Source organism: Cicer arietinum, chromosome 4 (genome assembly GCF_000331145.2).
Source record: "Cicer arietinum cultivar CDC Frontier isolate Library 1 chromosome 4, Cicar.CDCFrontier_v2.0, whole genome shotgun sequence".
Taxonomy (NCBI): domain Eukaryota; kingdom Viridiplantae; phylum Streptophyta; class Magnoliopsida; order Fabales; family Fabaceae; genus Cicer; species Cicer arietinum.
In genome coordinates this window covers 34,822,006-34,837,284 of record NC_021163.2, presented here as the reverse complement: position 1 = coordinate 34,837,284, position 15,279 = coordinate 34,822,006, and the positions used below count along the sequence as shown (strand labels likewise).

Genomic DNA, 15,279 nt, shown 5'->3' with positions numbered 1-15,279 from the left:
GTATGATTAACCGAGGATTTTAAAGAGACATTTAGCGAGGATCTTCAAGACGTAAGGGATCCTTTCAATTTTCTTGCCTAACATGTAGAGGTGGTTATAAATGTATGTACTTGATTTATGATCTTTTTTACATGACATGAACTGTGTGTATTTGGGATGTGATCGTTTGTACTAGACATGAATTGTGTGTATTTATAGTTTGAAAGTTTGTTCATGATTTATATGTGATTATATTATTGATGTTAAATGCTAAGTGTATGCTCCATAAACAATGGTCCATAAACAATGGTGGTAAGAATTAAAGTTAAATAAGTTTTTAATCTCTATAAAATTATTGTATGTCATTTTTAGTCCCTATAAATGTTTTCACACTTTTTAGTTTCTACAAATATCATTATTTTTCAATTTTAGTACAAGGATTAAAAGTGAAATACAACAATTTTATAAGGACTAAAAACTTATTTAAGAATTATTGATGCTTAATATATAGAGTTATATAGAAAAGTCTTTTAAATACTGTGTTAACATAATAATTGCTTTGTGTAAGAATAAAAGAATGCCCATGTATTTCATAGTTAAGTAATGACTATGATGGGCAATGAAGTGTTGTCATGGGATTGTTGACTCACCTTATTCCTTATGGGGAAATTAAGTTGTGTTTGTCTATGATAGGACTATATCATGCGATTGATGACTCATTAGTGGTGTCATGTGATTGTTGACCCATAATCCTCTATGGAGGGGAGGCGATATTTCGTAATGCTATGCATTGGCATATAGGCATTGCATTAGAGTATTTTGACACATGAGTCATGTTTTAATACCATCAAAATTATGCAAGAAATGTTATTTTTTGTCTTATGATTTTCTCATTGCTAAATATTGTATGTTAATTTTGGTTGTTGATCCTCTACTTTATTTTGGATTTGTGTCATGCATTCAAACGATCTAACCTTGACGTAGGAGATGTCTCTAGAGTTTTTTTTTATAGGATTCATAGACGTCCGAAAGATAGGACCACATCTTAGGAAGAGAGACTTACAAGAGGGTGGTGATTGAGATTGCTCTCATTGTTAGAGCTCTCTACCATGTGAGCATCACAACTAGGAGCATCGAGTTCCCTCTGTCGACGAGGCGGGTCATACAGAGTTAGAGGTCTTGCTGGAGAGATGACCATGCGATATATACGACGATGTGTATGACACCCTAAACTCCAAAATAATATATTTAATAATTTATACTAAATTTTTTGAACAAAATTCACAACTGATAAATAAAAAATCTTTCAGAGAAAAAAGAAACTTTTACAAGTTATTTAGGATATCATATTTCTGAAAATTCAAAAGGAACACTTTAAACTTTTTCCTCCTATAAAACAAGGAATCTCCATAAACTGGATTTAACTATAATTTCTTAATTTAATTCAAAAAACTTACTAATACTTATAAGGTTTTCTTACAAAAGGTAATTTCTAACTAAATAAGGAAAAGTAAAATACAAATTACAACTCTTATTCCCAATATCACCTATAAGAGTGAGGTTTCTCTCAAACTTGTACTTCAAAACTCATTAACATGTAATAACACTGATTTCACAAATGCATGACCAAACCAATCAAACACAAACAACGAAGAATGTGAGTTTTGAAATCATGTTGGCAGTATAATACAAGTAAGAAGAACATGCAATCAATCATAATAGAGCCATATCATTACACAAATATTTCTCAAGAAAAATATCATATTATAAAGTCAAAATCCCTCAAAGAAAATCAATACATTTCACTATAACATCAAATTGTCTAAGAAAAATTATTATTGCATGCGATACACATTAATCACAACAAAATAATCACAAGAAAATGCAATGTTATGCATGAGCTTAGACTCTACTTCATAATGTGGTACCATTTTAACTCTGAAGTACTTGGTTATGAGGCTTGATACTAAGCCACCACCCGGATGGACGGACAATTCAAATTGGCCCTTTCCTCATAGATCCCCTCTATTTAACCCGAGACACATACGCGACGGTCGAGGTAAACGTGTGTTGCATGGTAGCTTACGACATTTGGAGTTCTACCTCGAAGTCACCTAGGAGTTCCCCACCCGAATATCTTCAAGGTCTAACAATCTTGCCTTAAGGCTCATCAAAAAACCGCCACGATCAGGCTCATTCAGTTGTACTTTCCAAAAATCACTAGGTTTGTCAGGCCCTACTTATATGATGACAAAATAATCTCTACTTCAAAATTTCTCAATATCTATTTTCTCCCCTCGTTGGTCTATGATACTCCATTAAGACTGTCATCTCAAGCACAAATTAGAATCACCATTATTTCATAAACTATGGGATTACTTTAATATTCTCATCACAAATTCGTAACATCACTATCATTAATCATATTTCATCATATAGACTTATCACAAAATAATAAAATATCACTTTTATTAATCATACATCATCATCACACAAACTTATCACAATGCATTCACCTTTTATTACCACATCACATAAACCCGTCTAGTCAAACATATATATAAAATTCATTCAACACCCAATATCACAACAATATCAAATACCACACATTTAACGAAATTAAATCAATCATCACCTTATAAATATTTCTATTCCATATTTTAATTTCACAATTTTTATATTTGCATATTAATTAATTTATCCCTTAAAGAGCTACTGTCGTACGTAGCGATCTCCGAATGAATCATTGGAAATACAATTTTCTCGTTCATCTCACAATATACTATAGTCATGAATTCAAACGCTCTCTCCCTCCTTACTTTATTTCTACGTTTTCAGACGCGAATACAAGTACACAAGCAAAAGCCTTTGTTCTTTGACTCATTTTCCTTCAATCGATCTAACTCGACAGTTTATGGGTAAACATCAAAAACAAAATATGATAACACACTCTAAAATGGTCAATTTTGAAATTGAGTCGAATACGCTTACCCCAAATCGAAAAATAATCCATGGATAATATAGGCACTGTTTACACGGTCGTTTTGGCGTTGGTTTCATTCAAATCGAACTTACAGTAAAGAAGAATTGTGAAAAATAACGAATTCCATAAAAGGAGAAGTTAGATATTTTAGAGAGGAATTGAGATGTCTAAAAATCTGATAAAGTGAGTTTATTTGACTAACTAAATGAGTGAAACAACATACTGAAATTTCAACAAAAACGGTGAAAGTTTTATGGTAAATTACTAATATATAATAAATTAGAGTAATTAAAATAATTAACCTTTTAAAAAATAATACATATTACTAACAATTGAAACTCTCATATTCAAAATAACCACTATAATTCTACCTATTTTTTAAAACACTCAAATACTACCATTACTGAGAATACTCAAAATCACAAAATAAATAATATAACATCAACACTTTATATTAATTACTAAATCATAACAAAATTATATAAAATCACAATGTCATAACAAATATATCAAAATAAAGGAAATCAAACACAATATTACCACTATTCCAAGATAATTATTTATAAAATAAATAACTAAAAATAGAAAATAGTTAGAAATAATTAAAAATATAACTATATACACACTTAGCATCAGTCAAATGCACATGAAAACATCACATTAATTACTTACGCGCATATACACATAAAATTGCCTAAAATCTTAGTTTTTAAAATATTACACTAAAATACTATTATTTTTAGAAAAATATATAAAATAATAAAATATAATAATTATATCTCTGATTTAGTCAAATATATACAAAATTAACACATTATAGAAAATACACATATAAAAAAAATTAATTATAAAAATAATTAATATATATTTTAAAATAATTTTATTACCAAATTAATTATCTAAAATTCTATTTAATTAATAAAATAGTTTATTAAAAATTTTGGGACGATATAATGCGCCTCATGTCTACCACTTATATGGACTCTCGAGGAGCATGTTCATAGACCCTATAGCGCTGAGATAGACGAATGCCCACACTAAAGGTGACACTTAACCCTCAACACCTTTAGTGAGTTCATGTGTGTGAGTTTTTTTGACATATTTGATTTTTTGGTACAATAACATTTTTTTGGTCAGTTTTTTTTTTACCTATTCATTTTCTGGTCATTTTCTAATTAAAAAGTCATTTCATTTGTTTTTTTTTTCTTCCAAAATTCTATTTATTTAACTATTTTAATTTTTTGTTTAAAATTGAGCAATTTTTTCCCAATTTATTTCTATAATGAACATTCTATAACTCTAATTTTACTATTCTCTTTCAAATTCAATGGATGACTAAAATAGAAAAAAAGGTAATACTTTTGTTTTATTTTAACTAAGGCAATAAATCTGCAAAACAATCACACTCAAATGGTGAAAAGCACACAATGAATATATTAAGATTTAATTTTACCTATCAAATATGTGAAAAACACACACATATATGGAAAACACAGAGACAAATTCATGGAAAACATTAAGCAAACATAATGAAAAAAAAAGTTAGTTATATAAATTAAAATCAGTAAATAAAAAAAGTAAATAAATATAAATTGTCATTAGATATAAAAAAATCAGTAGATAAAAAAAGTAAATAAATATAAATTGTTTAACAACAACTCTAAACCATCAAACTGAATAAAAAGATTTATAACAAAGATGAAAAAAAAAGTTGATAACCTAACCCTAATCATGCAAAAAAAAAAAAAACTAAATCAAAATCCTAATACATAAAACAACATGCATAAACAAAAAAAATCAAAACCCTAATACAATGCGAAATAGATTAGAAAAAGATTAACATGTTTAACACAACAAAGATGAAAAATGTTATTTTTAAACACAAGATTGAAAATGCTAACAAAGAGGAAAATATTTAAAACAACAAAGACGAAACTAACAATCAGAAACGAAACTAACATGAAACTAACAGAAACGAAACTAGCAAAGACGAAACTAACATATTTAAAACAACAAAGACGAAAAAAGATAAATTTTAAAAACGAGATTAAAAAGTTTAGAACGAAAAGTTAGAGAGTTGAGAAATAAGAGATAATAAGTGATAACCTGGAGTTGACGTTGGCCGACACTGACCGTCGTTGAGGCTTGTAGGAATTAGGGTTTCTTGGTTTGAAGAACTAGGGTTCGTGAGAGGATGATAATGATGATGAGAGAGTGAAATTAGGTTGTGTGTGGGATTGTGAGACTCTGATTGAAATTAGGGTTGAATTATATTAATGGGCCAAATCAAATTGGGCTTGATGAACCCAGTCCAACACTTAATAATAAATACTATAAATTGTTATCGGGCGGGTCGGTCACCGCCAGTCCAAAATCCATGACCCAAACCCGCCCGCGTCTACCCTATGGAACCCTTCAATTCTACCCGTATGACCCGTTGGGCCCAGTCCAATCCGTCCAATTCACCTCACCCGTTGCAGGCCGGGCGGTATATGGCGGGCCCATCTCATTTGTCCCGCCCTAATTGTGATATTTGTACTTGAGGGTAGATGTCTAGAGTGGTTGCTTTTTGTTTTGTTTGTTACTTGATGGGGTTGTACTTATTTTGTTGGATGACTGTACTTGACTTAATGACTTTTCTTGGTGGTACCATATAGTATATTTTATGATAATGGTGTGGGTGATGCGTTCTTGGAGCAACACTCTTATGTTGGTGTTTTCCAAAAATACCTCAGGGATACGAGTCTTCCTTTGGAACGAATCGTAGTCCCTATGTATTTCTATTGGAGTCCTTGGGTTTTATATTTTAAATATGATACTTTGCCTCAAGCACTACAAGAATTTTTGAAGTTTGCGACACTTGGCCTGCGACGGTTCTGAAATAACCGCCCTCACCAGACATTGCGATGGTTCCTGGGGCGGTTTTCGTCAACCGCCGCTACCATACCACCATATAAAGCACGCGATTTTCACCCTCACCACCAGTTAGCGACGGTTCCTGGGGCGGTTTTAAGCAATCGTCTTCGTTTAGGGCAATACACCTCTCTTTGTGTTTCGTTTTCCAGATTTTGTAATGTAATTTGTCACTCCCGTGTGTATTCCTTTCTTATCCCCGCGCACATAAACCCTAAAATTTCTGAAAACCCCCAAATCTCTCAACCTCTGTCAACCCTAAAACTTCTGAAGGAAACGAAATCAAAGAGAAACGAAATCAAAGACAAACCAAATCTACTCTGTAAAAGAAGGTGATTTATCATCTTGGAAACAAAATCAACTCTTGCAAAGGTAATCGTTTCGTTCCGTTTCGTTTCGTTCCATTTCGTTCTATTCCGTTTCGTTTCGTTCCATTTACGTTAGTGATTGGTTTGTTATTTGGGCTTTCTCTGCTTATGCTATGCTTTGCTTACTGTTACAGAGTTCATATGTTCATTGAGATTGATTTGTTTACTGTTTTCAAATGACTGGAATAGGAAAGGGCAAGATTACAGGTTAGCGATAACAACGACCTCGCTGTGATTGAAGACAAACTTGCTTGGATTGTCCACATCGTAGCCGCAATTCTTAAGATAAAACAATGTACAGGTTGTAGGTAAATACTTTTTGGCTCTTAACCTTTTCATCTATTGGAATGTTGTGGATTGTCAAAAAAGTGCTGGGCAGTGTGCATAAGCATGTCAACCTGTTTTTAATTTTATTTTTCACTGTAAATTTTTTATATGTAGCGTGGAATTCCAGGAAGTGCTAGATGCTGAAATTTCAGCTCGAGTTCTGCAGTTGATCAACGTAACTGACAGTGGAGTACACAGTCAGGTATACCAGCACAAACATTAGTTTATGCTTTGCTTGAGGCATGTATTATCTCTCTCTGTCCAACACAAACATTAGTTTATGCTTTGCTTGAGGCATGTATTATCTCTCTCTGTCCAACACAAACATTAGTTTATGCTTTGCTTGAGGCATGTATTATCTCTCTCTGTTTTTTTTTTATAAAGTTTATAGTAGTCCTAAAGCTATTGGTAGAAACCAAGCCAAATAGAATGAAATATTGAATTTTTAGGCACTTATGGTTTAGGCACAATAGGTAGCTCTGGCTTAAGAATTTGAGGTATTTGAGGCACAGTTGGAATTTGAGGAATTTGAGGGATAGTTGGTACAACAGGAATATCAGGAATTAGAACACCTAAGTTTGGAATTGGTGGCAATTGTGGTTCTGTAAGTGGCAATGGAAGAGTAGGTAGTGGTGGCAACTCAACTTTGGAAACTTCAACCACTTTTTGTAGGTCACGTGCCCCTTCAACATTTGTCATTGATGAAAAAGTTATGAGTAGAAGTGGTAAAATGAATGACCAGAAATTGATGGAAGCCATTTTTTTTGGAGCTAGAGCTTAATATTAGTGTATGCTAATAGTTTTGATATGTTTGAGGTAATGCACCATGTTGTGTGCTTTTATAGAGAAAAAAAGTAGATCATGTGATTGTGAGGATTCCTACTGTAGATAAGTTGTTGGAGAAGTTTATTGGTTTGTTCAGTTTTCCTAATCTTTTAAATTATTGTTCGACATTGTAAAATATTAAGTTCAAATTTCGTTGAGGAAAATTATAAAATAGTTATTAATATGTTAAGTTTATAATTTATTTGAGCTTATCCAACAAATAATTTGCAGCACTAATATAATTTGCTGAACTGATATAATTTGCAGCACTGATATAATTTCAGACTGCCTTGTTATCAAAATTCTGCACTTTACTTTATGGAATTTCAGACTGCCTTGTTATCAAAATTCTGCCTTGTTATCAAATTTAAGACTGCCTTGTTATCAAATTTCAGACTGCCTTGTTATCAAAATTCAGCATGTTCTACACTTTGAGTGCTAAATTCTGCACTTTCAGTTCTAAGTTAAGTTTTTATGGAATTGATTTTTGAGTGCTAAATTCTGCACTTTCAGTTCTAAGTTTTTATGGAATTGATTTTATTGAAAACAATTTGTGCCAAACATAAGTTAGGCATAGGAACATAAGTTACCTATTGGTGTCAATCATACTGGAGAGTGTTTGGTGTTAGTTTTCATTTAGTTATTTTAAAATACAAGAGTAAAGATTGATTTTCATGGTAAAATACAAGTTAAATTATATTTTTTTTAAAGGACAGATTTAGAGATGAGATTGGAAAATGAGTAATTTTGATTCCACTTAACCGTTTAGTTCCATTTTTTTTTTGTGCACCAAGTGTTATCTTAATTTTGAAATTAATCATAATGAATGAAAAGAATCACACACAAATTTGGTCTAAAATATAAGTAGATTAGTGATTGGTTTGTTTGAGATTGGTTTGTTTGTTTTTAAAAATAATTTCCAGATTGATTTGTTTGCATTTGAAACTAGTTTACAGATTGAAACTAGTTCACATCATAGTTGTTTGATAGAACCCCAATTCATTATACAGTTCTAAAACCAGTGGTGGAAATTTATTGGATTTTTTTCTTTCCAATTTTGTATTTGGGGCTGTGTCAAGATAACATTGGTTGCATGTTCTGTTATCAATTCTTTGTCCTTACACGATCAACCTGTTGTTAAAAAATTTGATCACTTTGTTATAATACATGTGCTGTTTATTTTGTAAATTGTGGTCACAATCCAGAAATTGCAAATTGGATTATTGTTGAATGCCTCTGAAATTTTACCTGCATATTTTGGAATTCTCAATCCAATCATGAGATAGCTGTTGCATATTCCTTTTCATTTATTGATTGCCTGTGTAGATGCAACCCAATTTGTAGTCAATGTTTTAGATGCAATACACAAATATGTGGGCTTTACGACTGCAACTGTTAGTGGAGACATATACAGTTTTAATACTGTGTCTGCAATAACTATTGAATGCTTGTGATTTTTTACTTGCTTATTTTCTATGAGTATGAGGTTGTTATGTTTTGTTCCTTTATGCCTAGTGAATCTATTCTGTTTAAGGTCAATCTTTTTTTTGTTCTAAGTTGAATTATGTTCTTTCTGTGTCAAAATAACATATGTTAATCTTCTTTATAGAAATGGATAAATCATGGATTAAGAAGCCACACACATCGGATGAATATGAACAAGGGATAAAGGAATTTATTAATTTTGCCTTTCGAGATGAATTAAAAAATGGCGAAATAATATGTCCTTGTAAACGTTGTGGTTTCAAAAAACCACAGAGTAGAAGTGTAATGTATGATCACTTAAAGTGCAAACCATTTCCAAAGGATACACCCTTTGGGTACATCACGAAGAGTCCATAGGAGAAACTAGTACTATCTCACCTATTAGTATTTCTAATATAGTTCAAGACACAGTTGTCGTTGATGATCAAATGCAAAACATGATTAATGATGCTTTTGGAGTCGAAGATCATGCAAATGAAGTACCCATTGAATCAAATACAGAGAAGGAGAAAAATGCAAGTCAACAAAGGTATGAAGAGGCCAAAGAGTACTATGAATTAAGTAGAGAAGGAGAAAAACCTTTGTATGAAGGGTGTGTTAAATATTCAAGACTATCTTTTTTGGTAAAGTTGTATCACATCAAATGTTTATGTGGAATGACTAATAAAGCCATGACAATGGTTTTAGAGTTATTAAAAGATGCATTTGAATTTGCAAATATACCAAATTCATTCTATGAAGCCAAGAAAACAATCACCAAGCTTGGTTTAAATTATGAAAAAATCCCTGTTTGTCCGAATAATTGTATGCTTTATTGGGGTAATAAGGAAGATGAAGAAAGGGAGACCTGCAAAATTTGTAACACTTCGAAATGGAAATCAAAAGCAAAAGTTGGTGCAGTTGGAGTGTCTGGTGACGGCAATAATCGAAAGAAAGTTCCTGCAAAAGTTCTTCATTATTTTCCATTAAAACCATGGTTACAAAGATTATTTTTGTCCTCAAAGTCGGCCGAGGATATGAGATGGCATGCAAATGATAGTAAGAATGATGGAATGTTGAGGCATCCTAGAGATTCTGAAGCATGGAAACATTTTGACTTGACACACACTTGGTTTGCATCAGACCCGCGAAATGTGCGTCTTGCATTAGCTAGTGATGGTTTTAATCCTTTTGGTATGATGAGTACAAATTATAGTATTTGGCCAGTTATTCTCATTCCATACAACACTCCTCCATGGGTGTGCATGAAACATACATCTTTTATAATGTCAATGATAATTCCCGGTAAAAAAATGCCAGGAAATGATATTGATGTCTATTTACAACCTCTAGTAAAAGAATTAAAGGAGTTATGGACAACAGGTGTCGATACATACGATTCTTTTAAAAAAGAGATGTTCACATTACATGCAACTTTGATGTGGACAATTAGTGATTTTCCGGGGATGGGTACACTTTCTGGGTGGAACACTTACACTGGACTTGCTTGCCCATCGTGTAACATTGACTCTACTCCTCGTCGTCTTAATCATAGCAAAAAATGGTGTTTTATGGGTCATCGTCGTTTTCTTGATCAGAGACATAGATTTAGATTGAACAAGGTTCGCTTTGATGGTCAACAAGATATGCGTGGTCCACCTAAAATGTTATCTGGGCTTCAAATTCTTGAACAGGTTCAAAATATTGATGTCACATTTGGTAGAAAGCCAGATAAAGAAAGGTCGGGAAAAAGAATACGTGGTGGACGACCTACACAAGGTGTCAATCAACAATGGAAAAAGAAAAGCATATTCTTTGAACTTCCATATTAGAAGGATAGTCTTCTGCGCCACAATCTTGACATGATGCATATTGAGAAAAATGTGTGGGATAATATCATATTTACTTTGCTAAATGATAGCACAAAAAGTAAAGATCATCTTAATGCAAGAAAAGACCTTAAAGCTATGGGCATAAGACCTGACCTTTGGCCCAATGAAAATGGAAGAATTTCTCCAACCGTCTTTACTCTGACTACTAAAGGTAAGAAGAGATTTTTAACAACTTTAAAGAATATCACTGTGCCTGATGGTTATTCAAGCAACATTTCTAGATGCATTGACATGGAAAATCTTAAGTTGAATGGAATGTTGAAGAGTCATGATTGTCACATATTGATGGAACAACTTCTACCGTTAGCCATTCGAGCAACATTACCTGATGATGTTTCAGCTATAATGATTGAGTTTTGCTCACTTTTTAGACAATTATGCAGTAAAGTATTGAATGTTGATGATTTGGAAAAATTGCAAAATCAGGTTGTCCTCACTTTATGCCACATGGAAATGATATTTCCTCCCTCATTCTTCACTGTTATGGTTCACTTGGTTGTTCACCTTGTTGAAGAAGTTAAACTTGGAGGTCCTGTTCATTATCGATGGATGTATCCTGTTGAAAGGTAAAATATGCGTGTTCTTGTTCCTTCAATAATTAGTAGTTGACAATTTTGTTCTAACTAATATTATTTTGGTTCAATAATAGGTACTTAGGAATACTTAAATCGTATGTACGTAATAAAGCACGACCAGAAGGGTCTATTGCAGAAGGATACCTTGTACAAGAGATTCTTACATTTTGTTCAAGGTATATAGAAAACATTGAGACTAGATGGAATCAACTTGGCCGTGTAGATGATGAGCCTATTAATGAGATACAAACTGACTCACGTGTAGCTGAATTATTTCCTAGAGTTGGAAAATCGGTTGGTGGTTCTTAATACTACACCCTTACACCAATTAAAAAGTTACAGGCTCATAGACACGTTTTAACAAACTGCATCATTATTGACTACTATCTAAGGTAAGTAATTTTATTATATTTGTATTATTTACCACTAAGTTTTTTTTCTTCGTATACATCTAATTTGAAATAACCAAATAGGCAATATAGAAGTATTATTCGAAGCCAAATGAGGAGTGGTGCAAGGAGTACTTCTGAAGTAGACAAGAAGGTTCATAGAGAGTTTCCTCATTGGTTCCGCAATCGTGTTAGTGTTCATGACAAAATTGGTGATTGAGTTGCTTTGATTTTTAATAAGAATGTGACTAATTGTATATTTTATGGTGTTCAGATTTGCAACAATCTCGACAACATTAGTGGATCAGATAAAAATGTTCTCGTTAGTCTTGCTCAAGGTCCTTCTGATAAAGTTAGAAGGTTCACTGCATTTAATGTCAATGGTTTCAAATTTCGAACATTGGCACGAGACAATTTATTAAAAACTCAAAATAGTGGAGTTTTTGGCATGTTCGGAACACGAAGTTACTCAAGCAATAGTGATGCCCAAATGAGATTTGGAGGAGTGCCTTACTATGGAAGATTGATAGATATCATTGAGCTTTCCTATGATGGCTTCAAAGTGCCCATGTTTAAATGCAAATGGGCGAATACCACAAATCCAAGAGGCATTAAGACAGATAAGTTGGGTTTTACCTCTACAAATTTTGCAAGACTAATACATACTGGGGAGCATGAAGATGATGAGCCATACATTAAAGCGTCAGAAGCTCAAATGGTTTATTATGTGGATGATGAAAAGGAACAAGGATGGAGCATACCTATTCATTTAAAGCCACAAGACTTGTATGACATGGGTGGAGATTATGAAATTATGGCACCCATTGAACCATACCCATCTCAAAATTTGGAACACATTTTTTCTAATGAAACCACACATATACAATTGTCAAGAATGACTACAGATGATGATCCTGAAACTTCAACGTTTAATGATGATTTTGATGACAACAATCATGATATGAATTTATGATTGTTAATAATTCTTGTTTGTTGTTTATGACATGGTACTCTTCAATCTATGTTATATTTTTACTACTTTCTTTTACTGTTGCGTTGTGTTTGATGTGCTCATTTTTTTTATTGTGTTCATTTTTGTGTTTAGCTATTTGAAAATCCTATTTGTTTAGCTATTTGCATTAGTCTAACTTGGTTGTCATCAATGTTTGCAGTGTAAGTGTGTTTGGAGTATCAATCTTGTGAACAAAATGGAATCATCATATGAGGATATTCGACGCAAAACAATGGAAGAGAATAAAAATAAGGATGGAGGCTCTTAATCTAACTCATCTCTCTCAATCCCTTCACAAATCTTCTTCCACCATTTCAAAAACCTCACCGGTTAGTAATAACTAAAAATACTAAAATTACAAAATGTTTCTTATTTGTATTATATGTTGATTTTTATTTATTTACATTAATAATAAATGATTGTAGCGTTTCACGAAGGGTCGGCCGGGCCGAGGCTTATACTACCAAGAGATCTTGAAGTAACCAAAACGAAGCACTTGCGGAGACATGGTTTACAACCAACGTTCCAAGTGATAGAACCACTACCATCTCCGATAACAACACCACCAACTGCAGTGCAACCGAAAAATCCACCACCTTCTCAAGCACCACCTTCTCACGCGAAAACATCGCTAGCTGTGCAAACGATAGAACCACATCTTTCTCCGGTGACAACAACACCAACTACTGTGCAAGCGACATAAGCAACACCTTCTCAAGTGTCAACACCAAGATCAGTGCAAGAGACAGAAACAACCCATTTCCAAGAGACATCCTCTCACTATGAAGATGTGGTAGAAGATGAGCCAGAAATTTCTCAAAAAAGGAATTCTACATTTTGGGATGTAGAAGTCATTAGTATGTTATCTAATGTCTAATTATATTTATAAAATTTAATTGTTTTACATGATTGCAATATGACATATTTCATTGACTTATGTGTTAGATGAGGCGGGACATATTTCAAAGACACACTTAAGGGTATCAGACGTGCTTGAAGCTCCTCCTAATGTTAGCAGAATAATAGCTAGATGGAATTCATATGGGCAACCGGTAGGATCAGCTGCTGGTTTGTTAGGCGGTTTTTTGGGTGAAATTGCAAGGAAGTTTAAGGATTTTCCTATAATGTACGACAATTGGAAACTAGTTCCATCGACAAGAAAAAATAAAATTTTTAAGGATAAAATACAGGTATCAATTATAAACAACTGAATATTCTTTATTGTTTTGATTGTAAACTAATTTTTTTTTTTATGATTATGCTAGTCAAAATTTGTTGTCGATGATGAAGACAACAAAAAAATATATCCTTTCAAGCTTTGGAAAGAAATGGTGAGATGCACGATGTAGGTTGTTTAAGAAATTTTATAAGTGGGATCTTTCTTTGGAGGAAAATCTACAAAATTATCCACGTTCTATTAATAAAGACCATTGGACTATATTTGTCCAATACAGGCGTAAGAAAGATACAATGGTAACTATTCTTTTGTTGCGTTGTCATTTGTTTTCTATTGTTTAGTTTTTTTATGTCATTTGTTATCATTGTAGGAGAAGGCTGATAAAAATGCTGCAAATAGAGAAAAGCTAACGATCCTTCATACATTAGGCTCTAAGACGCTTGCAAGGAAGAGGGATGAGTTGGTAGGATTTTTTCAATCTACTATTGATTGCATACTTAATTGAACATGTACTTATTACATGTGTTTACTTGTAGGAACTGAGAGATGGTCGAAAATACAGTAGGGGTGAAATGTATTCAATTTGTCATAAAAAGTCTGATGGGTCATTTGTCAACGACGAAGCCAAGGAAAAATATGTAAGTGTAAATAATAGAAGTGTTATGTAATTGTAACTATTTGTTATTGACCGCCTTATAAATCAAAGATGCAACTGTTAGTTTTGGTAATAGTGAGTTGCAAAACTATAAAATTACTTATTTGTTTGGTAATAGTGAGTTCCAAAGTTAGATATTTCTGTTAAAGAGAGGAATTTAGTTTGCTTTATCTGTTTGCGCAGGAACAATTGCAAGCTGAAATTGGGAAGACTCCTTCTCCAAATGAAGCATTTGTTAATGTGTTTGGAAAAGAACATCCTGGATATGTTCGTTGTATGGGACTTGGAATAACACCATCACAAATTACTACATCTACTTCTCACTCTGTAAGATCAATGTCTTCCTCTGAAGCTAATGAAAAGATGGAGAAAATGCAAGCTGAAATTGATAGGCTTAAGAAAAGGGATTCTGAAGTTGATATGTTGAAGGAGCAAATTGCTTTCTTGATGCAAATGCAAAATTCTAGAGACAAACAGGTAAAATTATTTTCATAGCAAACATATTTAAAAATCTTGTGAGAATTGTTTTTCTTTGATTAAAAATATCAATTGTGTAAAGATTTCTTATAGCTATAAGAGAAATTTAGTTAATTAGTTTTGACAACATTTATCAATATTCATTGAGGTTAATATATACTTTTTTTTTCTTCAGGCAACAGACATAGAATCACCAATAGATGGTAGACGTTCATCTGAGTCCAGCCACCAACCTGATGATCG

The 15,279-nt window shown here is 32.7% G+C and overlaps 3 protein-coding genes across 3 annotated transcripts; 2 read left to right on the top strand and 1 right to left on the bottom strand.

Annotated features, from left to right (window-relative positions):
• Nucleotides 1-7,016: 7,016 nt before the first annotated feature.
• On the bottom strand, nucleotides 7,017-7,381 carry LOC101510571 (uncharacterized). The gene has a single exon (XM_004514529.4). It carries the CDS (start codon nucleotides 7,327-7,329, stop codon nucleotides 7,024-7,026), a length of 306 nt encoding a protein of 101 aa, XP_004514586.1. The 5' UTR covers nucleotides 7,330-7,381; the 3' UTR covers nucleotides 7,017-7,023.
• A 1,625-nt stretch (nucleotides 7,382-9,006) lies between these two features.
• Nucleotides 9,007-10,691, top strand: LOC101514879 (uncharacterized). Its single transcript, XM_004514540.2, has 2 exons — nucleotides 9,007-9,136; nucleotides 9,202-10,691. The coding sequence occupies exons 1-2, from the start codon at nucleotides 9,007-9,009 to the stop codon at nucleotides 10,689-10,691; spliced, it is 1,620 nt and encodes a 539-aa protein (XP_004514597.2).
• Nucleotides 10,692-14,182: 3,491 nt separating this feature from the next.
• LOC101515527 (uncharacterized) lies at nucleotides 14,183-15,079 on the top strand. The gene is made up of 4 exons (XM_027330538.2): nucleotides 14,183-14,200; nucleotides 14,275-14,367; nucleotides 14,441-14,542; nucleotides 14,743-15,079. The coding sequence occupies exons 1-4, from the start codon at nucleotides 14,198-14,200 to the stop codon at nucleotides 15,052-15,054; spliced, it is 510 nt and encodes a 169-aa protein (XP_027186339.2). The 5' UTR covers nucleotides 14,183-14,197; the 3' UTR covers nucleotides 15,055-15,079.
• The last annotated feature ends 200 nt before the right edge of the window (nucleotides 15,080-15,279 follow it).